Raw genomic sequence first — 26,473 nt, 5'->3', positions numbered from 1 at the left:
AGGCATAGCATCCAACTCCTAGAGGCCTAGGTGCCCCCCCCCCCCAATTACTGGTAAATACCGTATTTGAAAGAGTCATCCCCCCCATGTTGATGGGCTTTCTATGTGGGGCTTATCTGCCCCCCCCGTATTTTATTAAGGATGGAAGAGGGAGGGAAGGAAGGAAGAAATAGAGAGAGAGATAACTCATATTTGTGGGTGTCTCTGGATGACGCTGTGATGCTGGAACTCTGCAGCAAGAGGACAGGAGGGTCGGGCAGGCGAGAGGGGGTGGTGGGGCGGGCGAGGGCGAGGCGAGGCATGGCCGCAGCCACGACGGCTCCGAGGCGTTGCTGCATATCAGCATAATATTTCAACCATGGTTCTAGCCCCACCTTAGGAAAAAAATCCTGCATTGCAGCGGGTTGGACTAGATGACCGTTGTGGTCCCTTCCGACTACAATTCTACGATTCTATTGATATATTACCATACCATATGCATCGTTCTGCTTTCTTGAATTGTCCTACTCCTAGGCATAGCATCCAACTCCTAGAGGCCTAGGTGCCTCTCCCCCCCCCAATTACTGGTAAATACCGTATTTGAAAGAGTCATCCCCCCATGTTGATGGGCTTTCTATGTGGGGCTTATCTGCCCCCCCCCCAGTATTTTATTAAGGATGGAAGAGGGAGGGAAGGAAGGAAGAAATAGAGAGAGGGATAACTCATATTTGTGGGTGCCTCTGGGTGACGCTGTGATGCTGGAACCCTGCATGTACAGGAGCCTTGTAAGCAGCTTTCTCTCTGCTTGATTTACAGCAGGCACGTCCAACAGGTAGATTGTGATCTACCAGTAGATCACTGGATGTCTGTGGTAGATCACTGGTAGGTCACTGGCACCCCTAAAAAAAGCTCACCCAAAAATTTCCTCCTCCCTCAAAAAAGTTGAACTATGACCTGAAGCCCTAAACAAAAATGGGCCTCCCTCCCTCCTAAAAGAAGCTCAACAAGTTTGACCTCAACCCCCCAAAACAGGGCTTCCCTTCCTTTAAAAAAACTCAACAGCTTTGACCTGAACCCCCCAAAAGGGGGTAGATCACCCCCAGTTTTAAACTCTGAGTAGATCAGAGTCTCTTGGGAGGTGGCCACCCCTGATTTACAGTATACAGATGCAGGAGGAGGGGCAGACTGGAACACCAATGCTTTTTATAAACATTACTGTGTCTGTCAAAGCTACAGCCTCCCCCCTTTCTTATTCACTTCTTTTTAGCCTTGCAGAGCCACCTTAGTCAAATTGAATCCTCTGAGTCTGCACCCTCATTAAATCGCCAATAGAACTCTTAATGCTCCTGAATGCTCATTAACAACTCCCACTTAAGAACAATAGGGTGAAATGGTCAGCTATCGAATCTTGCCTGGGGATATATGCTCCTTTGTCTTAACTGCTTAACTACTGGTAGCCACTTTGCTTTACTTATTTGATGTGTTTTTGTTACTGCTGTGTCCCCCCCCCCCAGCAAGCGGAGACTTAGCTGCTCTTGCTAAAGCAAAGCCCTTTTCACTTCAGTTTTTGGAGGGGAAAAGTGCTGGTTATGGTCTGTAAAATACATTAATTTTTTTGCTTCTAGGGGGGGGCAGCTGCCCCCTCCTGCCCCCCCTGCCTACGCCCATGGTCAATGTGGTGCCTTCCAGATGTTGCCAGACTACAACTCTGATCAGCCCCCACCAGCATGGTCAATAGTTAGAGATGACAGGAGTTGTAGTATACAGCATCTGGAGGGCACCACGCTGGCAATCCCTGCTCTAGGCTTACTAGCCCCACAGAAACATTAAGATTTTTTTTAAAAAATATATACACAAGGCTGAATTATTTAATCTCTATATATTTAGCATATGTTCCAGATATCCAGGTTATTTTAGGCTCTAGTTCAAAAGATGCTTTAAAATACCTATGAAGAAATAAAAGAGCATCTTCAAAGTTGGTTGCACCATAGACAGCTAAATGATATTTTTAAAGAGGACAATAAGAAAGGTTTTTCATATTCAGTTTCCAAATTCCAAAAGGAAGTGATATAAGAAAACTAGAAATTATTTTAAAAGGCTTACAATATCCTTTTGTAGTGGGAAACTAAAGATGAAGAAGTAAAGTCAGTAATGATAAAATGGGCACAAGATATAGGCCACAATATACAATCAGAAGACTGGATAAAATTGTGGAAAGTAAATTTGAAATTTACGGACTGTATATTGTAGAGAGAGAATTACATGAAGATGATGTATAGATGGTATATTTCACTGGTCAAACTAGCAAAAATGTATAAAAATGAAAAGAAGGAGTGTTGGAGGTGTGAGGCTGAAGGTACTTTTTATCATACGTGGTGGGATTGTAAAAATGTAAAAATGTATTGGGAAATTATATATAATGAATTGAAGAAAATGTTGAAAATAACATTTGTTAAACAACCAGAAGCCTTCCTGTTAGGCATTTTAGGCCGAAAGTGAAGAGGACACTATTTATGTATGCTACTACAGTGGCGAGAATTCTGAGAGCACAAAAATGGAAGACTGGAAAAATTCCAACTAAAGAACAATGGCAAGAGAAATTGATGAACTCTGCAGAACTGGCAAAAGTGCTAGACAGACTTAGAGAAAAGGACAACAGTGACTTTGAAAAAGAGTGGGAACCATTTATAATATATTTGCAGAAACAAAGGAAGACTATTGACTTGATGGCAGGATTTAAATAAACACCCACACCTTTATTAACAAAGAACATTTAAAATAACAAAGGAATGATATAGTGGATTTTTAAGAAACAGCAGTATGCAATAAGGGGGAAACAAACCAGAAGTGGAAGCTGAGGGAAGCCCAGGAGCGAAGGGAAGAGGTGATGCAATATAAATTTTATTGATATGAGATGTATGTAATGATAGAAAAAGAAAAGTGAATACAAATTTAATAATAAATAAATAAAATACCCATTTCCTTAATTTGATTCTCTTAGTACTAACCTCTGCAATATTTGTTTCTTATCTAAGCCATTTGGTAGCATGGCACTGGAACCACTATTTGGGGGTATATTGCCATCGCAGAAGCATAGATGCTTCTATGGCGTAGAATTAAAAAAAAAAAAAGCTTTTAAGTGCAGTAGAGGTTAGTGCTGAGTCAATCTGATTTAGGATGTATGCTTTCCACTGGCTGAAAGGTCAGGGCAGTCATTGTTAAGTATATGCTAGCAGGAAAAGCATAACTGTCCTAAGATATCGAAATAACACCTCCATTGTTGCACCACACGAAAAGCAGGATGTGTACTATGTAGTGTCTGCATTGTTAAAGCAGACCAAAGGCAAGGTGTGTCTATGCCAGTGAGATTCTCTTAAAATTATAGAGGGGTTATTTGACTCCAGCTCCCATCAGCAAGGCAAATCTACATGTTTAATACAGATCAGTCCCACCCTATTTTTGGGACAGATATTGAGATCTGAATAAACATGACACAAGTTATGGGTGAAACATTGATCTATGGAACTCTCTTGTCCATACAGCTACAAACATGTCCCCCCCCCCCTGCTTTTTGTTGCAATTCTAGAGACTTGGTTTCCCTCTTACTTTCAAATCCACAATTTCCTCTGTTTTCATCAAGGGAGTCACTTGCCAGAGGGGTAGCCATGCTAGTTTCTTGCTGCAGAAACAGCAGAGTCTTGTGACGTTTTAAAGAGGAACAAATAAATTGTAATTTTTTAAAAGTTACAAACTAATCCTAATCAGGGTTAAATCTAACAAGACAATTAATCCACTAAACAAAAGTTTTAAAAACCACAATGTTACAGTGAAATGCAGCTATGCCTGTTTTACTCAAAAGTAAGTCCCACTTTGTTCAAGGGGATTTTACACCTTAGTAAGTGTGTATATTAGCCTATAGCTTATTATCTCACGAATGCTTAATGATTACCACCCCCATCCTTTCTACTCTAGGGTCAAGACCTCCACTCAAGGGTCAGGATTCACAGAGGATTAGAAATCAGGATTTTGACAGGGCTTGTAGTAGACACACAGGACCTAGAGAAGGGTATGCTCATTCAGGATGCAAGAACAGGGGCTTCTTTGAGAGAGTGGAGCTTAATCCGGAATAGACTCTAATTGAGGCAAAATCAGGACTAAACTGAAACTTCCTTGGACTGAATTAATTCAGGCTCATTGCAAGGCAAGATAAGGGTCCAGCAGGATAGATAAAATGGAATTTTCAGGAAAAATTTCTGAAAGTATCCCCACAAGGACATGAGGAACAACTAGTATTTCATAACCTTGTTTCATTTAACTTTTGGAATTTTAAAATATGTAGATTATACTGAAGTAGCAAAACTATCTGCATTTTTTTTTGAGGCTAGCTAATCCCAGATGAATTATTTAGCATAAGCTACTTTCACTCTTTAAAAAAAAGAGAGAGAGAAAAAGAAGCTGCTGCATCGATTTATTTCCCCTAGACATTAGCAGACTGCTCTGTTAGAAATGCTGAAATGTAAATTATTTCTAGCCTCAAAGAAAATGACAAAGCCTGAGCTTTAAGACCCACGTGTGGAGTCTCTGATTTCTCCCCATATAGAAAATTCATCATACATTGATTTTATATAGATAGATAGATAGATAGATAGATAGATAGATATAGATATATAATTAGATATCTTAAATCCCTCTACTGTGCTAAAGCACAAGGCAGGGAATAATTTTTTTTAAAGAGAAAAAAGATGTCACAATACTCAGTAAGCTGAATTCACACAATAACACTGTTACTTAAATAGAAATGTCTTCCTTGCCTGTAAAAAAACCTATACTCTGTATAAACGAAGGCCCACGTGAAGAGAATATGGAATAGATTGATTTGGAGATAGTCTAACAAAATAGTCAAAAGTATGCTGCATGTATGCACGAAAAAAGGGTGGGTAAAAATATAAGCATGATTTGAAAAGTCCCTGGGCAGATCTACACCATAAAGGATATGATGTCCCCCATTAACCTTCCTCGGGAGAAGACACGTGCTTTAAATGTGCATTGAATGTACTTCAAATGTATGGTGTGGACGTCCTCCCCTGTTTCAAATTTTACCCCAGCCAAGAAGAATTCACCTGGTGTCCCTAGAGTTACCACTAAAAGTGCAACATGTATATTAATAACACTGGCCTACCTTGCAGGGCTCTTGCTAGGATTATGTAGCTAGTGGGTTGCATCCAATGTTAAACATACCCAGAATAGACCCACTGAAATTAATTAATAGAACTGTAGAGTTGCAGGGGTCCCTGAGGTTCATCTAGTCCAGCCCCCTGCAATGCAGGAATCCTGCCCATGGCCATCCCTGGGTGGGCTTGAACCACCAACCTTCTGCTTGACAGCCACACACACTGATCTAGACTCTAGAGCACCACTGGAGGACATCATTAACAGGACCAACTTAGGTCCCTTAATTTCAATGAGTCTACTTTGAGTAGAAATTAGATGCATTTTGAAAACAGGAACACTAAGATAAACATTAGATGCATTTTGAAAACAGGAACACTAAGATAAACACTATTATTTCCCCAGATCTCTCTCTCTCTCTCTCTCTCTCTCTCTCTCTCTCTCTCTCTCTCTCTCTCTCTCTCTCTCTCTGTGTGTGTGTGTGTGTGTGTGTGTGTGTGTGTGTGTGTCTGTCTCAAACAAAAATTCTTCTTATTATGGCTTTTGGTTTTGGTTTTTTTACAGTGGTAAATCACTGATCTTCTGAAAAGTTTTTGAATTTTTTTTTTTTGGGGGGGATTAAGTGTGCAATATATCTGTGCGGAGTCTGCCAAAAATAACTATGGAACTAAATGGATAGGTGAAAAGCTGACACTGGAACAGTGCTGCTTTAGCATTTGTTTTCACTTATGTGAGATTACTACTCAACAGGAGTTTTTGAAACAATGCTTGGTTTGACACCACAGACCACAATTTTACACTTACACCCACACAGCAAGGACTGTCAACATTGCCATACATCAGGAATGGGGAACCTGTGGCCCCTCCAGATGCTGTTGATTACGACTCCCATCCCCCTGACCATCATCAGCCATGCTGGCTGGGGCTGAGTTGGAGACCAGCAACACCTCAAGGGGCAGAATTTCCCCATCCCTGCTTTATATGGTGGGAAGCTATGAGATAGAGGCAAGGTGGAGGCTGCTTGTCTTGATGGGCTTCTGAACATCATGGGATTAAACATCATTGTAACCCTCTGCACCTGCTGCAACAACCTTTAAATTAGCTGAAATGGGATTTTAGCAGATGGATCTAAGGAAGAGGCATGGAGAAAGTTTTCATGCTTTGGGAATGATAAAGGAACTTCGTTTGGTAATTTATCATCACAAAGAAACGCTACATCTAATACCTCTATCACAAAAATGATTTCACTTGTTTCATAGAATATTATCTCATTTTATTTCTGTTATTGCCACAAAATATTGTTCTGAGGTTACAAATCACATCATCTACACAATGTACTCCAACAAAAGCTCAGAAGCCCAACAGAGAGATTAAAAAGAATATTACACATGCTGTGTGGACCAGAAGAAAAGACATCCAACATATTTAGCTAAATCTTACATACACCCTTATACACAAGCACAACATTTTCAGTTAGAAAGTCAGGTATTCCTAATGGCATCTCACTGTTAAGTGTCATCTAAGCTAGGGAAAGGAAATTGTGGTTCTCCAGAGGTTGTTCAAATCCAACTCCCATCACTGCCGACCACTGGTCATTTCGGAGTTAGAGCCCAACAACTTTCGGAGGGTCACAGCTCCCCCTTCCTTGATCTAAGCCAATCTCATCAGATAGGCAAGGTTGGGTTTGGGGGTTTCTTGGGCAATATGCTTCAAGTCCAAAATGCAACAGGAATCCTGCTTCCCTTCAAGCTATTGTCTGTCTCTCTTCCAAATGAACATTAAAACCAGCATCCCACTGTGATGATTGGCTATGCATCCAAAATTTGCCATTTCCCCCAGTGATCCATAACAAAGAAATTCCAGTTACAGGTAGGTAGCCATGTTGGTCTGCCATAGTCGAAACAAAATTAAAAAATTCCTTCCAGTAGCACCTTAGGTAAAGGTAAAGGGGCCCCTGACCATCAGGTCCAGTCGTGTCCGACTCTGGGGTTGCGGCGCTCATCTCGCTCTATAGGCCGAGGGAGCCGGCGTTTGTCCGCAGACAGCTTCCAGGTCATGTGGCCAGCATGACAAAGCTGCTTCTGGCGAACCAGAGCAGAACACGGAAACGCCGTTTACCTTCCCGCCGGAGCGGTCCCTATTCATCTACTTGCACTTTGATGTGCTTTCGAACTGCTAGGTGGGCAGGAGCTGGGACCGAGCAACGGGAGCTCACCCCGTTGCAGGGATTCGAACCGCCGACCTTCTGATCAGCAAGCCCTAGACTCTGTGGATTAACCCACAGCGCCACCTGGGTCCCTTAGTACAGTGGTCCTCAACCTTGGGTCTCCAGATGTTTTTGGCCTACAACTCCCATGATCCCTAGCTAGCAGGACCAGTGGTCAGAGATGATGGGAATTGTAGTCTCAAAACATCTGGAGGCCCAAGGTTGAGGACCACTCCCTTAGTAGCACCTTAGGTAAAGGTAAAGGGGCCCCTGACCATCAGGTCCAGTCGTGTCCGGCTCTGGGGTTGAAGAAGTGTGCATGCACACGAAAGCTCATACCAATGACAAGCTTAGTTGGTCTCTAAGGTGCTACTGGAAGGAATTTTTTTAAAGAAATTCCAGGCACTCCACACTCAACATTGTACAAGACTTTCAACAAGGACAAAAGTTCAGATCCTGACCAATATCCAATGTAAGCAATTGCTTTCTGCATAACTAAATAGCTTTGCTACTTCATATGGAAATAAATGTTCAAATTTTGTCCTAAAGCTATTCTTGGAAGTTTTATAATAGCTACAGAATTAAAACAGCACACTGTAGCCTTAGTTTGCATACAGAGGCTTTAATGTGTAGTTCCAATATTTTATGTAACAGGAATGCCAACATCTACATATGCATAAATGAATATTTCTGTCTAATAAAAAGCATTATTCGGATATGTGTTTCCTCTTACTGTGTGCAATGCAACCCTCAATAATGCTAAGGGAAGTTAACTTAGGATATATATATCCCCTTGATAGCTGGCCCTTTAATTTATTTACAAAATTGCCACTTAAGTTTAGTACATACTTCTTAAGCAAATGTCTGGAGGCTGTGCTACCTTTACTAGTTATAATTTTAAAGCTTGCCATGAAACATATAGGAAGATTACATATCTAACACAAAAGCAATATTATACAAAAGTACATCGCACAAAGAAATGTGTAACAAGGGGTGACATTTCCATATTGCTACTTTATGAGTGCAATTAACATAGTTTTGTTGTCACTGTTTATTATTACTAAATACTCATTCTTGTCTTTAACAAATTAACAGACTCGCCACAATGATATATGTTTCCCTATCTCTAATTCAGAAATATGAAGCAATTGCAAACTGCTCTACAGAGATGCACAACAAAATATGAAAGCTATTAATACAAATGTTAGGGTGCTTAGATGTCAATAAATAAACAGGAGTAAATATTTATATCAGTTCACATAGGTGTATATTTGTTCCAGTGGTATGGAAGGTGGTTGACACACAGTATTTATTTTATTTATTTTTTATATCTGTATACTGCCCTTCATCTGAAGATCTCGGAGCAGTTCACAGCATAACACTGGACATTCTGGAAACATTTACACCACTCAGTCTCTTTACACTCAAAAGATTTTCAGAGAACCTTCATGTGTGAAAGTGAAATTGTTTTGATGCTGAGCTTGGTAAGATTCTGATAGAATCTTGAGATGCAAAGCCATGAAAAGACAAGGAGAAAAGTTAAGTGTGCATTCACGCCATCTTAAACTGAACCCTGGAAAGGTTAGAGGCTCTGGGATAAATGAAGAGTGGCACTAGGGCATGGCATATTCTGAGGAAACAGAAAAGAGAAATGCTTATGCAGTCGGATGCTAGCAATAGGAGAGATAACAGAAGGCATGAGAAGGAAGGAGAAGCAAAATGGGAGAAGCAGCAACAAAGACGGTTGGACATGGTTCAAGCAGGTCACGGAAATGTCTTTTTTCAATAACCTATTCACTTTTTTTAAAAAAAAATTGAAGCTGAGAACATGGGCTTGACATGATCTGTGCAAGTCCCACAGCAACAATGCAGACCAAATCTGTGACTGTGAGGTAGTTGTCGGGGCCCATTCAGGGATAGGAGAGGGCATAAACCAATAACAGACCAGGCATCATAGATGGGTGAACCAGAGCTTTATTGACTAACAAAAGCAGGTGGGGCTGGACAAGGCCTTCTGACCCTGCAGGCCCTGCTGGGGCATACAATGGGAATTATCCAGCCTTGAGGACCCAGCATGGTGCAAATCCATGTGACCGGGACAGCTGGTAACTTGACCTGTCAAGCTACGGCTGGGAGCTGGTTGCAACCTCAGGGCCTCCATGGGGTGGGTCCCCCCTTTATACTTAAAGCCTACCCCATCACATTTCCATCAAGTTGAGACTATGCATATAAGATGCCTAACCACTGCTTACTACCCACTGAGAGAAAGCCAAAACCTCTACACCAGGCATCCCCAAACTGCGGCCCTCCAGATGTTTTGGCCTACAACTCCCATGATCCCTAGCTAACAGGACCAGTGGTCAGGGATGATGGGAATTGTAGTCCAAAACATCTGGAGGGCTGAAGTTTGGAGATGCCTGCTCTACACCAAGGGCCAGTTGTGGTTGAAAGTAAACTTTCTTTCTGGCTCTGTAAAACAGTGACAACTAAAGCCCTCAATGGGAGCCTGTAAAGGAGGAGGAATAAGGCCGAATGGAATGGCAGCAAGCCCTTTCAAAGGGGAACACAATCCCACCCCTCCTCTAGTTCTCACTGGGCTGTGAGATGCCGCAGGGGGCTCATCCCCTTCCCCAGCCATGGTGGCTGCAGTGCTGCCCTGCAAGCTGGCCAGCAGCTTCAACAGGCTTACATGGTGCAATGCCCTCTGCTCAGTGAGATGCAGAAAACTGGGAGTCACAACTGGCCTTTTTCTGTAGCATTGCCCAGACTTTGGAATTTGCTTCTTGGGAAGGATAGACTATCCGCCTTACTGTGTGTGTTCAGGAGGAACTGACATCCTAAATATACTTGGTAGGACACAGTGAGACTTACTTCCAGGTAACAATGCACATGATGTGCATTAAAAAAGTATTTTTAAACTACAACTAATCCAGAATGCGGCAGCTAGACTGGTGACTGGGAGCGGCCACTGAGACCACATAACACCGGTCTTGAAAGACCTACATTGACTCCCAGTACGTTTCTGGGCACAATGCAAAGCCCTAAATTGTTTCAGCCCAGGATACCTGAAGGAGCATCTCCACCCCCATCGTTCTGCCCAGGTGGTCCAGCGTTGAGGCTGCGAGAAGCCAAGTTACAGGGAATCAGGCAGAGGGCCTTCTTGGTAGTGGCACCCACCCTGTGGAACACCCTCCCACCGGATGCCAAAGATAAAAACAACTACCAGACTTTTAGAAGACATCTGAAGGCAGCCCTGTTTAGGGAAGCTTTTAATGTTTGATGAACTATTTTTTAATATTTTGTTGGCAGCTGCCCAGAGTGGCTGGGGAAACTCAGCCAGATGGGCAGGGTATAAATAACAACTTATTATTACTACTACTAGATCCAAGGTGACCCTGCAAGCATTTCTATAGATTTGTTCATTCATTACCTTTTGCATATGCTCTTGTGCCTGTCCTCCTCCTATTATTATTATTATTATTATTATTATTATTATTATTGCTTCTACTACTATTACTACTACTATTACTTTTCTTGTTTTATATACTTGCTGTAAGCTGGTGGGTATCTAGTTTTGAGTGGAAGAGTGGGATAAAATGTTTGAATAAACAGATAAATAAATAGCTTGGCCCATGTTTATTGCACTACCACATAGGAGCTGGAAGTTGTGTTGTTGTAACATAGCCTTCCTCAACCTGATGCCCTTCAACTCCCATCAGCCTTGGAGAGCACGGCCAATGATCTAGGATGACGGAGGCTGCAAGTTTGTGGAAGGCTGCTGTAATAGATATGGCTTGCCATGGGAGGCAGTGCATGGTAGAGCCTGGGTGCATGTGCAGGCTACAATTATTCCCCCACTACCACCACCACCATGCACTCAATGTTTAGCTTTGTGGAAAACTGGCTTTTATCAAGTAATCTAACTAGGGGGGTCCTTTATTCACCCCATTAATGATTACAATAAGCCTCAGGTCATGTGCACCATCTCCAGCTCAGAAAAGCTATTTTCCATTTTATGTCAATTGTACATAAAACACTACAGCTTTCTATTGGCGGCTCCCAAGAAATGTTGACAGTCTATCATAGCTGCCAAGTTTTCCCTTTTCTCGCGAGGAAGCCTATTCCGTATAAGGGAATTTCCCTTTTAAAAAAAGGGAGAACTTGGCAGCTATGCAGTCTATAGATGTACAATATCACTGCTTTAGTTACAACAGTGTAAAGGGGGAAAGTATTTCATAGACAACTATTCGGGATCGGGTTTTAGGTACCAAATTTTTAGGTACCAAATTTTTATAAGTATGTTAAATACTAGGGATTAAACAGCTTCACCAAGTGAGTAATTTAGGCTTCAGTTCAAGGCCCAATTACCTGGCAGTAAACCCCACTTAACTCAGTGGGACATACTACCAGTACTGACTAGACATGTATAGGATCACTGTTAAAACAGAGAAGGATTAGTAAAAGTTCGAAATGCTGCATTTGGGTAACAGATATCTTAAACAGAAGAATTTGTCAGGAGCTAACTTGGTTAAAATCCAAAACCAGTAATGGTTTCAATAAACCAAAGCTTCATTCTTCATAGCTTCATCTCTTCAATTTTTTAAAAAAGATGGTCGCTTTAAACTACTATGCATTTGTTTTGCTATTCACTGCTTAAAATACTGAAATTTGTCTTCCCTCCTTTAAGTCATTTCTGATATTTGGTCTTATTTAGGGCTCATTGGCAGGACCAAAGCCCTTTATTCTAGATGTTTCAAACAGTTATACCAGGCACCCCAAACTGCAGCCCTCCAGATGTTTTGGCCTACAACTCCCATGATCCCTACCTAACAAGACCAGTGGTCTGGGAAGATGGGAATTGTAGTCCAAAACATCTGGAGGGCCGAAGTTTGGGGATGCCTGAGTTATACAGTAGGAGAGGGGGGAAACTGCCAGAAGGGGCCATCCAAGAAGGGCTTCCCAGGACTTGGAAAGCAAGGAGGAGAGCTTCAGAAGCTCTTTCTACACCAGGTTTTTCCATGAGCTCTGGAGGATTCGCAATATCTTCTGAAGGCTTCTAGAGGAAGCAATGGGGAAATCAAGCATGAAAAGAGCTTTTTTTTTTAGAGGGCACTGTGAGATCTTGTAAAACCTTGGATGGCCCTGCAAATCTTGCACCAGCTCCGGAGGTGGTCCCAGGGGGGGTTGCTCTGACTTTAAGTGATTTTGCCTTTACACATTATGTCACGGAAAGTAGTATCATGCAAGATGCGATCCTACTGTACATCTGATTAAATTCACTGCATCACACTAGTTAGGATGAATGTGTGGCTTTGTCCTGCCCCTGCATGCATAATATTGGCATAGACCCTACACATGTACCAGGTGAATGTACACAAGCTTTCCGCAGGAAATCCAATTGCATATGTGAGGGCAGGGAGAACGGCCTCTGAGCACAATTCTGCTCTCCCCCAGCCCCTTATGCACAATTAGTGCACGCACACGTGATGTGATTATAGGACTCTAGAAACACTGAAAAAGTAAGAAAATCCTATCCTATGCCTAGATATGCAAAAAGGTAACAATTATTAAGAGATAACAGATTCATATTCAAATGAGCATGATCTACCCATACTTATAACCAGCTAAACAAATCCTAACTAGATACAAACTGTTTGGAGAAATTGACTCAGTAGCAGTGGTGTAATGCAATCAAAATATAGGGTAAGAAATATTATTATTATTATTTATTGAATTTATATACCTCCCTATACCCGGAGGTCTCATCAATGCTCCCCAGCACAAATTTAATTCAGAACTCATACTGAATTATACTGAGAAATTAAAACCAAAACTAATACATGTATTTAAGTGGGTTTCTTAAATCAAATGCTACTCATTCAAACATTTCTCTGCTTCTTCATAAATAAATATTCTTCATTTCAATGACTTTATTGAGCCCAGTGCGGCAGGGACTCGCCCAGGAAGGATCATGGTTTAAAGGGAAGGGATGAAACCCCCGCTCTTAATACACACAAATATATAGAAAGGCAGAGGAACTGCCATCTTAGTTCCTTATTAAATCACGTATGTTTTTGCTTGCTACTATTGGTTTCTGGAAAAAAGTGCTGAAAAAACATTTTCAATTTTACAACTGCAATGAAACTTACAAGTTTTCTCAGCTCAACATACATATTACTATTTCATCTCGTTTGGGTACTCTTTTCAGTCAATTTTAATTCCACAGGGTACCTTCTAATTAAATCTAATCTGTAGTAATTGTTCATAAAAGTCTTGTAGATATAAGTAATCATATATTTATGCCACAGGGAGAACAATCAGATATGTAACTAAATCTCTTAATATGGACACTGTGAGATATTAGATTTTCCAAATCAGAGAACACGCTCAGAATCAACTGATACATCTGATAGGTCTGAACATGGGGGTGAATTTACAACCTGCTTCATATGAACCATGTGCTTTTGGTTGAGTGGATCATTAGGTCTCTTGATCCAATCCGCATATGAGAGTTACACTTAAGTACTGCAACACCATACATCTTGTAACATTCTACGTACAAGCATCATGCATAAACAAAACAAACTAACAAAAAACAAGAAGAAGCAGCTGGGACACACAAGAACACCCACATTTTCCGCTTACAAAGACAAAAATTCTAATGAGTGTTAAATGTCTCAAAATATAACAGAAGGGCAATTTACACTATTAATATCGCATTTTTGCCTACATGCCTCAGTATGTATACATTTTTTTTCCTTCCAGATTTAGGAAGAGAACTTTCTCCCACACAGTGACATAGCAAACATATTTTAGATCCTTTCATACATTTTATTGTAATGGTGTAGGCTTTCTAGACTTACCTCCTCTATGGATAATCAAAGAAGTCTCACTTCCAACTGGACATTCTTTAAGTATATCCACTACTTCTGCATGGCTCATGTTCTGTACATTCTGCTGGTTGATCTCAACAATGAGGTCACCTTCACATAAACCAGGGCACCCCTGAATGTCTAGAATTTGCTTCACCCTCTGTCCTGTGGGACTGTCTGCTATAGTGAAGCCAAAGCCCTGGGCCCCTTTCACAATGGTTAAGGTCATGAGTTCAGCTTGCGTGGCCCCAGAAGAAGCCATTGATACATTATCGTCATGAACAGGTGGTGGGAATGTGCTATCAAGCAGACTATCTGCTGGAATGGAGTGCAAGGAATGAGGAGGCCGATCTGTTACGTCTGGAACAGACTGAGAAGTTCTAGAAATGTATTCCAAATAAGTTTCATAGTTATGTCTTCCATTTACTACTACTGGAGGCCTCTCCATGACTGCAAGTGGTGGCACCATGCTGTTGGCAGGATCTTCAGGGTCAAAGGGCAGAGGGTATCCACGACATAGCACCAGGTTGACACTCTGACCAATGGGAACAGACTGGAAGAGTTTGACTACATCTGCGTGAGTATGCCCAAGGACACAAACTTCATTAATATAGACAATGACATCACCTAGAAAGAGAGAAAAAAATAGTGATATGAGATAACTTCCAACTAATCTTGAATTTAAAAAAAGTGAATCAGTTTGGGATCTCCAAAAGGGATCGCCATTTTGCTGCAGCCGTTGACACAATAGCGTACGCCTGCAAAAATAATGTTAGCAGCTGAAAAAAGTGATGTGGATTTACCTTAACTTTTGAAATATTTCCAAATTAAAAATAAATCACAGAGGCCACTAGGAACAGAGAACTTCTCATCTGTTGTGTACATAGAACTGGAGTTTTGGTTCTCCCATAGACACAAATAAAAGCAATATCCTCTTTATTTTCCAATTTCTTATGGAAACTGATATTTAAAGTTGGATCGTTTTCTTCTAAACACATTTGTGAAACAGAATTTATTTATTATTTTGCATGTGACATGCTTTCAGTCATGTTTATCCTTAGAAAGGTTGTAGCATTTAACCTCCTGTCACTATCCATTGCTTATTTTTTGTGTGTGCACTGACTTTTGAACATATCTATAGTACACACTTCTAGCTTCCATAGGACATGACAAGATCCATTTTTCTATAGCCAATCCCTGTGATACCACTGCATATGTTCCAGATCATTGGACAGGGACATATTGTAAGGATTTACAACAGGCATTTTTTTAAAAAATCACACTATGAATCCAATGAAGTAAAAAGGCCGTTCAACAAGGACAGAATGGCACCCAGAAATGATCTCCTTCAAGACTGAGCCAGAAGAGACAGTGTGTTGCTTAAATTCATTCTCTCTCTGTTTAAATCCATTTTCTTTCAAAATTTGCCTTTCTAAACATATTTTTGCTTAAAATGTGCATTTAAAAATGCATTTTGATATTTTTGGAAGTGAGGATTGCACCTCAGCATAAGGAAAAGTACAAAATCTAACGGGGAGCTACATTCTAGTCTATACATTAGTCCAGGAGGTAAAGATCTGGAATTTGCAAAGACTGAGTTTATCAAGCCCCCACCCTCCACCTTGCAGCTTTTATAACAGAGTTACAGATAGAGGGCCCCTGTATATTTCTGTTGGCTCATTGAAAGCAGCAGTAAAGAAAAGGCACAACTGTGTGCTTTTACAGACGAAGGTTGAATCAATTGCCCCAAAGTGCCAATCATAATCTCTTAGGATTTTGTGTCTATAAAACCAGCAGACATCGATTGGGAGAGAGCTGTATACTGAACATGTTAGAACTTACCACTCTGCAATTAGCTTTAAAACAAATCTAATAAATGACATTTTGCAGACACCTGTAGAATTAAATAGGCAACTGCAAAAGAAAGCCAAAACACTATCTGTAGCTTTTTGTCTTTCTGAAGTGTTGTAACATGAAACTGGAAGGAGGTGGGGCCAGAGTTGGAACTAGACCCTAGGCATGTCACCAAGAACTGGGTATTGCCTTTGTAGGTGGGATCAGACACACCCGCTGTGATGGATCACATGTGTGTGCAGCAGAATCGTATGGTGAGAGAACTCCCAACCTTGGGGGTTGAGGGATAGCTCAGTCAGTAGAGCACGAGACTCTTAATCTCAGGGTTGTGTGTTTGAGCCCCACATTGGGTGAAAGATTCCTGCATTGCAGGGGGTTGGATTAGATGGCCCTTGTGGTACCCTTCAACTCTACTAGTCTGTGATTCTGCCCTACCTCATCCTTAAAAGCTTGGCAGGAGGGACCTGTCACCTCTTGAGACATCTTTGTAGCTTCGTTATGAGTTCTTGCCTTGCCCTTGCACCTTGTACCTCTGAATTTAGGAGATTTCTGCAGCTTTGGTCATACTGCTAGTGTGCCACTATGAGCTAAGCCATAGTTTTTGGCTTAGTGTGTCATCCAAACCAAGGTTCATGGTTTGTCTCATCCAAACCTTGGCTGTTGCTTGTACTGTAGTTTTCCCAGGTTTAAATGACCAGCTAATCCAAACCATGGTTAGTTCACAATCACCGCCGTTGGTGGGTTCCATCCTGTTCACTTTGTGCATCTGTTCTGAGCAGCCATGAGCAACTGTAGCAAGCAAAGCATCAAAGCTATGATAATATGTTTCAAACTGGGGGAAATCAGAATTCTGATGTCTAAGTAAGCGCAGAGCAGTGGATCAGGGCAGTGCAACAATGGGCCACATCTGTAGGTATTGTTGTTGTTTAGTCGTTTAGTCGTGTCCGACTCTTCGTGACCCCATGGACCATAGCACTAGGTCTAGAATGGACTTAAATGTCTTTAAGGACACCGAAGGCAAAGTACATCATGGCATAATCTTATGGTAACCGAAAATGACTGCCTGATATGGGCATATCAACATAAGGCAGAGATATGTGACAACTCAACATATATGGTGATGGAGAATTGAGCGGTACTCACAGGGGGGGATTTATCCAGATGGAATTCCTCTAGAAACACAACAGAAACTGGAGGAAGCTATCCACATGTGATAACTGCACTCAGGTTGTATTTTTTTTTAAGTGTGTGTGTATAATAGCAAAATAGCAGGGGAATGATGTACTCCATTGCAATGTTTATTTATTTATATTTGAATTTTAGATTCCTTTTGTTAAGGGACTGTAGAACCCAAAATGCTGCGGCAGTTTTGGGATAGTGGGGCTTGAGTGTGCATTTTCTGCAGTGCCCCAGACAGTGGAATGCCCTTCCCTCCAAGATGTGTCTGGTCCCATCATGGTATACATTTTGGTGTCAGATCAAGACGCAGATTTTTTCACAGGGCTTTGAGGGGTGGAGGTGGAGGATGGTATGTCATGTAATTGCACTGAGAGATGCGTAACCCAAACACAGAGTGAAAGGTGAGCTATAAATGCCTCTATGTAAATACATAAAACAAATCAGAGCATTTCTGATAATAAAACTAGTTATCCACAACAGTGCTATAATAAGTGGGGCTCTTTGGACCAGTGTCAGTCCACAACCTGGTACCTGGCACATTGAAGGGAACAAAATGCTGACCCACCACATCAGATAGCTTGAAAGTGGTTGATCTACCACGTCAGAGTTGTTGATCTACAATGCCTTTGGTTAGTTCCCTCTTGTTCTTATTATAAAGTTGAAAGGGTCTTGCTGACCCTTCAATGCCTCTGTGATCTTAGAAGGAGGTTCAGTTAACTTTAAGCAGTTAAGCAGCCCAACTGTGTGTGTGTGTGTGTGTGTGTGTGTGTGTGTGTGTGTGTGTTTGCTGGTGGGATTGTCTTACCCTACCCTCACTTCTCTGTAATACAGTGCATGTCCGCCTGCCTTCCCGAAAAGCCTTCAGAAATGTAGCCTGGAACAAGATACAAGCCCAGAGAGATTGTAGCAGGCTTATTAGAAATGTAAAAGCATATTTGGTTAAATAAAATAAAATAAGCATAGCTGGTGAGCATGAGAGGAAGTGGATATTTTTGATAAGGATCTGCCATTTTATATAGGCTTTTTTTGAGAGAGAGAGAGAGAGAGAGAGAGAGAGAGAGAGGGAGAGGGAGCGCTAGTATAATTCTACTTTTACCCTGCACATGTTTTAATTAAAAAGCTGGCTTTTCAGAAAAAGAAAAAGTGCTTAACCAGCATGCATCCGGTAATTACACACAGGCAGATGTGGATTAGCCGGCGAGGCTATTTACATTTCCATTGTATTCTACATACAGCGGCATGATCTATTTAAATGAAAGCATTTAACTTTTTCTCCTTCTTCAGGAAAGGAAGCATAAAATAAATTATGAGAATCTAAAGGCTTTGATTATTTGCTGATGTGGTAAACATGAAACAGTGGAGCTTAAAACTGCAAGGACAGCACTAAGAAGGGAATCCATAAAATGAATACCAAGTACAAAAAGTGGGCAGGTTTTCCTTTCGGTACCAGATGCTGTGTGGAGAACTGGTCTTAGGAGCTTGCGCTGTGCCAAAGCAAAACGTATAATAAACAAAAATAATGAATCATTTCTCATCAAGACCACATGAAATAAGAACAGCTCTACTCACTGCAGAAGCTTTCTCTCTCAGTAAGTCAAATAAGCCCCTCTGTTCTTGGCTTTGCGTATGGAAGCCCTTTATCATAATAAAAAACCTGGAGCCAGTGAACTGCATGACAGGGCATCAGTGGATATTGAAGAGCATAGTGAAAATTGTCTCCCACACTTACTCTGCTATTTGGGAGCAGCGAGATATATTACTGCATGTGGAGAAACCCTGGCACACACACAAAATTGGGTTTTTAAATGTAAAGAGGTCAAAATTTATAATACATTTGTGCTTCTGAGGATGCTGTACTGTATTTCTCCACGCGAAGCTTCACATTTATCTAGGTAATGGCTCCCAGAAGCGGGGAAGTAGCTCTACAAGCTTCTCAGCAGCCTAAAAGCTTAGCTATATGACAAAGCATGAGGTAACTACAAAGCAGCCACTGTTGCTGCCCAGGAAGACTGGCAGGGCGCCATGTGTCATCAGCCGATGAATATCTTCGACTGCGCCTTCTTAAACTGTGCTGCCCCACAATTCCGAACTCCCCTAAAAAATGGCTCCATAGGAAGGGAAAACAAGAAGTGGGGGAATAAATGAACTGTTTTTTTTATAAAGAGAGACAGGAAGGGGTACTAATCCCACCACTTCAAAACACATCTACCTTTACCTGAAATTTTTGACCATATTCATGACGAAGATTTAAATTCTTATCCGGTTGAATACAAAGCCAATTGTCTTTCGGTGGTTACGAAACAGATCCATTATTGTAAAGGCCACGAAGCTTAAAATATATGGCCTAAAATGAGCAATTTGTCAGTGGTTGATACTCTGAATGAAGTCTATGCCTCTGAGACGTTCCTGTTTGTTTGTCTGGCAGCCAGACTCTGCCAAGCCCTGGGTGCAGCTGGAGCCAGGCACAGCAGTGTGGCACATCAGCTACAGCAAATCTACCAGAATGAGATGCCTAACCAAAAGGCATACATTCACTTTTTGCTTAGTAATTCAGTTCTGTGACTTTAGCTATTTCTTTACAGTATTGATATTGTGTCTTACAGTCGTTGCAACTACAGCTACCCAATTAAAAAAAAATAGTGGGCTCTGGAAAACTGGGGCTGCTTCATGCATGCTACAGATTTTTGTTTTTAAATAGCAAAGTCATTTCCGTGAAGGAAATTACATGAATGATTCTGGGTATGATCTTAAATGTGCATTAATCCCAAGTACATGCTGCTATTTATATTTATGTGGGATTAACGCATCAAAAGTCACATCCACCCCTAGAGAGGTGACTGTTTTGTGTGAAATTAGAGAAGGGTGAGACGAACTCGGGGAGCATGGAATTATCAGTGGACATCAGTCATGATAGCTAAAGGGCAGTAGCATATGGCACGGTGGTACACTCCTGTTCTGACCTCCCTCTGGCTGAGTCACTGCTGCACGCCAGGACGGAGAGGTTGCATGGTGCAAATGCACCAGCAGAGCAGCTCCAGTGTCCTGTTAGTGCTTCTGCAGTGAGCTGACCTTGCCACTGCCTCAATCCCTCCTCTTCAGCCTGATATGCAGCAGCGACTTAGCCAGATGGAGGTCAGGTGAGCAGTGCAGCCCCATCTGCTATAGCTAAATGGAACCTCAATGTGAAGAGGTAGCCAACTGCTGAATATCAGATGCCACAGAAAAGCAGACAAAGGTGCTGCCTTGCTAGTGGGCTGTCCTCTATTGGAAAGAGAATGTTGATTAGGAACCTGGATGAGACAGTTAAAACAGGGATATCTGACTAGCTGGATCTTGGTTTGATCCAACAAGAGAGTCACATCCACTGAAATCAATAGAGTTAGATCAACCACGACTAATTCCATTTAATTCAGTGGGCCTACACAGACTTAGGATGCGGGTGGCACTGTGGTCTATACCACTGAGTCTCTTGGGCTTGCCGATCGGAAGGTGGGCAGTTCGAATCTCCGTGACGGAGTGAGCTCCCGTTGCTCTGCCAACCTAGCAGTTCAAAAGCACAGCAGTGCAAGTAGATAAATAGGTACTGCTGTGGTGGGAAGGTAAATGGCGTTTCTGTGTGCTCTGACTTCCATCACGGTGTTCCATTGCACCAGAAGCGGTTTAGTCATGCTGGCCACATGACCTAGAAAAGCTATTTGTGGACAAATGCCAGCTCCCTCGGCCTGAAAGTGAGATGAGCGCTGCAACCCCATAGTCACCTTTGACTGGACTTAACTGTCATGGCGTCCTTTACTTTTTTACACAGACTTAGTTGCATACCACCCTATGTTCTTAAAAACAATTCCAGCTTGTTAAGCTATAGCAAAACATGTCAAAGAGCAGGAAACATCCCTAGGCAAAACATACAGTGATATGCTTTCGTATTACTTCAAGCCTTTTAGAATTTCAAGGCACAGATTTATTTAAATTCTTCTATTAAAATAAAGAGAGTCACGGGGTGTATGTTTCTTGGTCACTTCCAATACAGCTTATTTATCTGTAACATGATAAACAAGTTTCAGAATTGATCGCTACCTGGCTGAAAAAATGAGGGAGAGTTTAGAGAATGTGAGGAACAGCGAAGTCAGGTGCACATGGTCTCATACACCAAAAATATGTAAAAGATTAAAAGCTATTAAAAAATAAATTGCCTATGTTAACATTAGACAATTTCTTTTGATATCCCATCTCCTAAATTAAGGAACAGAAGGGCTGCCTAATTCAAACACAAAAATATATGAGGTGTTCATTTGTCTAATGGCATGCGAATAAAACTGCATTATATCCGACTGAAGTGCATGTACGCACATGGGGAAATGTTCAGGATTTAGGACTGCACTGCACTGCTTTATTTAATGTTCCAAGAAATAGCATGACACTGAAATCTGAAACACACTTATCTGGCGGTACTGATTTTCCATCTGAATGACGCTTCTGCAATTCTGAATGTAATGTTGATCCAACATTTCTGTTTATTTGGTTTTTCTTTATCCTAACCTCTCAGAAGCATGAGTGAACATGAAAACAGTTTTTTGCACTTCAGTAGAACAGCATCTTCTACACTGGCCCAATACTTGAAATGTCCTGGATCGCAAGGGGGGAGCTCCCAACACTATGGCAATGTCATGGAGGGGTGGAACTGGAACAAGAATTGGGTTTCAACTTCCTGTGAGGCCATTAAGACCTTTGGGTGGACTTTGGCCAATCACCCAACCACAGGCTTGTGAGCAGGGAAAACTCTGTGAGCTCTTTGATGGAAGGACAAGATACAAATGAAGAGCTAAAACAGTAATATATAACAATAGTTATATTGTCATAGTAATAGAGCTGACTAAGCTCTAATGATTAAGGCATAAAGGTCCATGGCTACATGCAGTTTCCTCACTCTTTAGACCCCGTGTGCCCTTGCAAACTGTCAGAAGTGGAACTATTTGCTCTCCATGAAGCCAAAAGATGCAGCTGAAGTTTAGCTGCTAAAGTGTCTCGGGCTCACTCTCTCCTGAAGAACATCCCCATGGAGACTACAATCTGACAGGCTCTCACATCAATACTTCCTCGTTCCCGAGAGGATTCCTGAGATTCACCTGTGTGCAATGACAACCACCTAGGAAGAGCTGTTCTTTCCACCTAGGCTCTCTGAAGAGTCTTCATAGTCCTTTATCAAAAGCTTCCCCCCCAACTCCCTTTGTTGTTTTAGCCTAAGTTTACTAATCACATCTTTCTGTAGTGATCTGACCAGCATTAGGATCAAGCACCTTCATCCACACCATTTGATGCACCTGTTAACAGCTTTCAAACTTCTCTAACACCATCATGCAGGCTCTTCGCTGCACTTTCTTCAGAAGGAAAAAGGACCCAGAGCTCCATTACAATTGTCACAGGCGTGTTGCTATTTTCTTCTTGAGTCCTAACTACATAACTAGATATTACTGATTAAATCTGTGATTTTATAATGCTCCACGAACATATAATGGATTATATGTTTTCTGTTATTTGCTTTCAACCCTTTTATCTCTTAACTTAAATTATTTATTTGTATCATGTGTTGTTTCCTTTTTGCAGACCCCATCATGGGAGGAATTCTTAAATCCTAAACACTTTCCTATAACTTTAGGGTGATTTATTAACTGATATGTAGCATTCTTTTTTTAATGCTAACAGCAGCAGTTATTTCAATGGCCACAGCAAATGCCCATAAGTTTGTATCAGATGAGAGCAAACAGAAGTGCCTATATTTAATTAGAAGGCAGGCAGTTTCCTTCTTAGGACAAGAGCAATACAAGAGCTCAGGTCTTCAGTGAGAGGAGTTGTGCAGAAGTTTGAAACAGTGCCTGTGAAATGCTGCCATAAGAAAGCAGAAGACAAACATGATGAACTCAGAGATAAACGTAGTATTTGGTTAATATTCAGCTAGCTGCAAGAATGACATATTTGATATGCACGAGCTTGGTAAATAGATTCTGTGCACACAAGGTACACCCAAGTCATCATGTCTGTTATTGACAAATATATAGCACTACTTAAGAAGGAACTGCTCAAGCCTTTGGACATCTAAACATCAGGCCAGAGCACAAAATCATACACATGTGTCTTCTTAAACAAGTGAGCCATACAATCAAAAAGCCAGGAGGAGATCAAAAGAAACCCCTGCCAAAAGTCTCCACATAACAGCCGGGATAGCCCAGTTGGTTAGAGCATGGTGCTGACAACACCAAGCTTGCAGGTTCAATCCCCATATGGGGCAGCTGCATATTTCTGCATTTCAGGGGGTTGGACTAGATGATCCACAGAGTCCCTTCCAACTCTGCAATTCTATGATCCCATCGATAAACCTACAGAATCAAAACCACACAATAGTCAGAGAGCAGATATGCCGCAGTAATATTTCTGTGGAACAAGATTCCCCAGGGCCATTTCAAGATGTTTTGTTGCCTGAGGCAAAGGAGAAGATGCCTCCCAAAATTTAAGATGCCACCCATTTCCATATTCAGAAACTGAATTCACTTCAACACTGGTAATGGTCCCTCAAGCCAGGTATGAGCATACCAGGATGGAAATAATATGAAGAAATCATTCTAGACTCCAAATCTGGAGTTTCACAGTTTTATCCCTCGTAAGGTAAAGGTAAAGGGGCCCCTGACCATCAGGTCCAGTCGTGTCCGACTCTGGGGTTGCGGCGCTCATCTCGCTCTATAGGCCGAGGGAGCCAGCGTTTGTCTGCAGACAGCTTCCGGGTCATGTGGCCAGCATGACAAAGCCGCTTCTGGCGAACCAGAGCAGCGCACGGAAACGCCGTTTACCTTCCCGCCGGAGCGGTCCCTATTTATCTGCTTGCACTTTGATGTGCTTTCGAACTGCTAGGTTGGCAGGAGCTGGGACCGAGCAATGGGAGCTCACCCCATTGCAGGGATTCGAACCGCCAACCTTCCGGTCAGCAAGCCCTAGACTCTGTGGTTTAACCCACAGCGCCACCTGGGTCCTATTTATCCCTCGTATGAAACAAATAAGAAGCAGGAGCCTGGTTCCAACACCAGCCTCTCTTTCTATGGGTTAGATGCAGGCTTGCTCTCAAGTCTCAGAGTTTTATAGTCCAGGGGGGTGATAAAACTATGGTAGGGCTTTGGAATAGGCAATAGATTCGTCTTGATGTTGAAACTCTGAGCTTTTAAGGCAGTGCAGGTGTTGCTGCAGCTGGCCAGCCCCATTAAATAGCATGATGCCGGGAATGCAGACATACAGAAGACTGCAGCAAATGTCTCTCACCACAACACAAGTAAAACTGCAAGATTGTGCTTGCCGTGGCAGTTATCTGCTGTGAACGTCCATGGGTCACCACTTCAGATGGTAGTCTATACATAGAAAAACCAACCAGCAGATCTTTTAATATAGAACATCAGTGCAAGTTCTTAAGCTAGATCCCACATGCTGCAAGATGGGTGTAAATGTGTTGAGCTGGTCTCTGAGCTCTTTCTCTTTCTCCCTAAATACATCAATATCTATATAATATACAGCCCAAGCTTCTTTTTATCTGCAAACCTGAACTCTGATTTCTTTTTCTTAACAACTTCCAACTCTCTTCACCCTTTTCCTGACAAAAAGGGATTCTCAGTTGTGCCGGGGAACTACAGTGAACAGGGCTATTCATAGAGACATGCTTCCTGTTTAGCATTCCACTTGTGAGGGGTTTCATGAGAAATCTTGTAGCTCATACATTAAAGGAGAATAAACCTTCATGCAATTGGTCATGACAAAGCAGCACACTGTCCCTATTCCCAGCCATAGTAGTATCCTTCCATTCTCGGAGCCCTGAATATTTTAAGAAATACTTAGGCTGCAATCCTGTGGCCTTTTACCTAGGAATAAGTCCCACTACTAAACTAAATGAAACTTACTTCAGAGTAGACACAAATCTGTCACCCTCCCGCATTTCCTGACACATTACCTTTAACAGTAGCGTATGACTGACAGCATGGGTATAACTGGGCAAGTTTACAAAAATTAACAGTCCAGGTTCATCGTTTCAGGAGGTGAAGGATGCATTGTATTGGAAATGTAGGTCGTCTTCATATTGTCAGTATTTCGTAAGAGGGTTTCAAGTGCATACTAGTAAATTTAGGTTTCATAGAATCATAGAATCATAGAGTTGGAAGAGACCACAAGGGCCATCCAGTCCAACCCCCTGCCAAGCAGGAAACACCATCAAAGCATTCCTGACAGATGGCTGTCAAGCCTCTGCTTAAAGACCTCCAAAGAAGGAGACTCCACCACACTCCTTGGCAGCAAATTCCACTGCCGAACAGCTCTTACTGTCAGGAAGTTCTTCCTAATGTTTAGGTGGAATTTTCTTTCTTGTAGTTTGAATCCGTTGCTCCGTGTCCGCTTCTCTGGAGCAGCAGAAAACAACCTTTCTCCCTCCTCTATATGACATCCTTTTATATATTTGAACATGGTTATCATATCACCCCTTAACCTTCTCTTCTCCAGGCTAAACATACCCAGCTCCCTAAGCCGTTCCTCATAAGGCATCGTTTCCAGGCCTTTGACCATTTTGGTTGCCCTCTTCTGGACACGTTCCAGCTTATCAGTATCCTTCTTGAACTGTGGTGCCCAGAACTGGACACAGTACTCCAGGTGAGGTCTGACCAGAGCAGAATACAGTGGTACTATTACTTCCCTTGATCTAGATGCTATACTCCTATTGATGCCGCCCAGAATTGCATTGGCTTTTTTAGCTGCTGCATCACACTGCTGACTCATGTCAAGTTTGTGGTCTACCAAGACTCCTAGATCCTTTTCACATGTACTGCTCTCAAGCCAGGTGTCTCCCATCCTGTATTTGTGTACTGCTTTCAAGCCAGGTGTCTCCCATCCTGTATTTGTGCCTTTCATTTTTTTTGCCCAAGTGTAGTACTTTACATTTCTCCTTGTTAAAAGTCATCTGGTTTGCTCAACTGGAGTGAATTAAAGTGTTTTGTTGCCCTAGCAAAACAAACCCACATTTAAAAACAAACAGATTTTTTTCCGGTTAGGAAAGTGATGAGGAAATGAAAAGTGTGGAGTGAATGGGTGATTAATGGGAATACATAGCAAATCAGGTTGGATGCTTAGTGTCATATTGCAAACCGTTAAGAACAAACGCTCAATATGGGCTGGATATAATTTAACCTCCGTGTAA

General features: G+C 41.8%; 1 protein-coding gene across 4 annotated transcripts in view; it reads right to left on the bottom strand.

Annotated features, from left to right (window-relative positions):
* Positions 1 to 26,473, bottom strand: part of MAGI2 (membrane associated guanylate kinase, WW and PDZ domain containing 2) — a 598,953-nt gene that overhangs the window by 121,574 nt on the left and 450,906 nt on the right. For all 4 annotated transcript variants that reach the window (XM_088676955.1, XM_088676957.1, XM_088676954.1 and 1 more), the window contains one exon: positions 14,218 to 14,853. In XM_088676955.1, the coding sequence (XP_088533081.1) occupies positions 14,218 to 14,853 (636 nt within the window). The remainder of the gene's footprint in view (positions 1 to 14,217; positions 14,854 to 26,473) is intronic.

This window comes from Zootoca vivipara, chromosome 9, assembly GCF_965207765.1.
Source record: "Zootoca vivipara chromosome 9, rZooViv2.hap1.1, whole genome shotgun sequence".
Classification (NCBI taxonomy): domain Eukaryota; kingdom Metazoa; phylum Chordata; class Lepidosauria; order Squamata; family Lacertidae; genus Zootoca; species Zootoca vivipara.
This window is presented reverse-complemented; position numbering and strand designations above follow the sequence as displayed.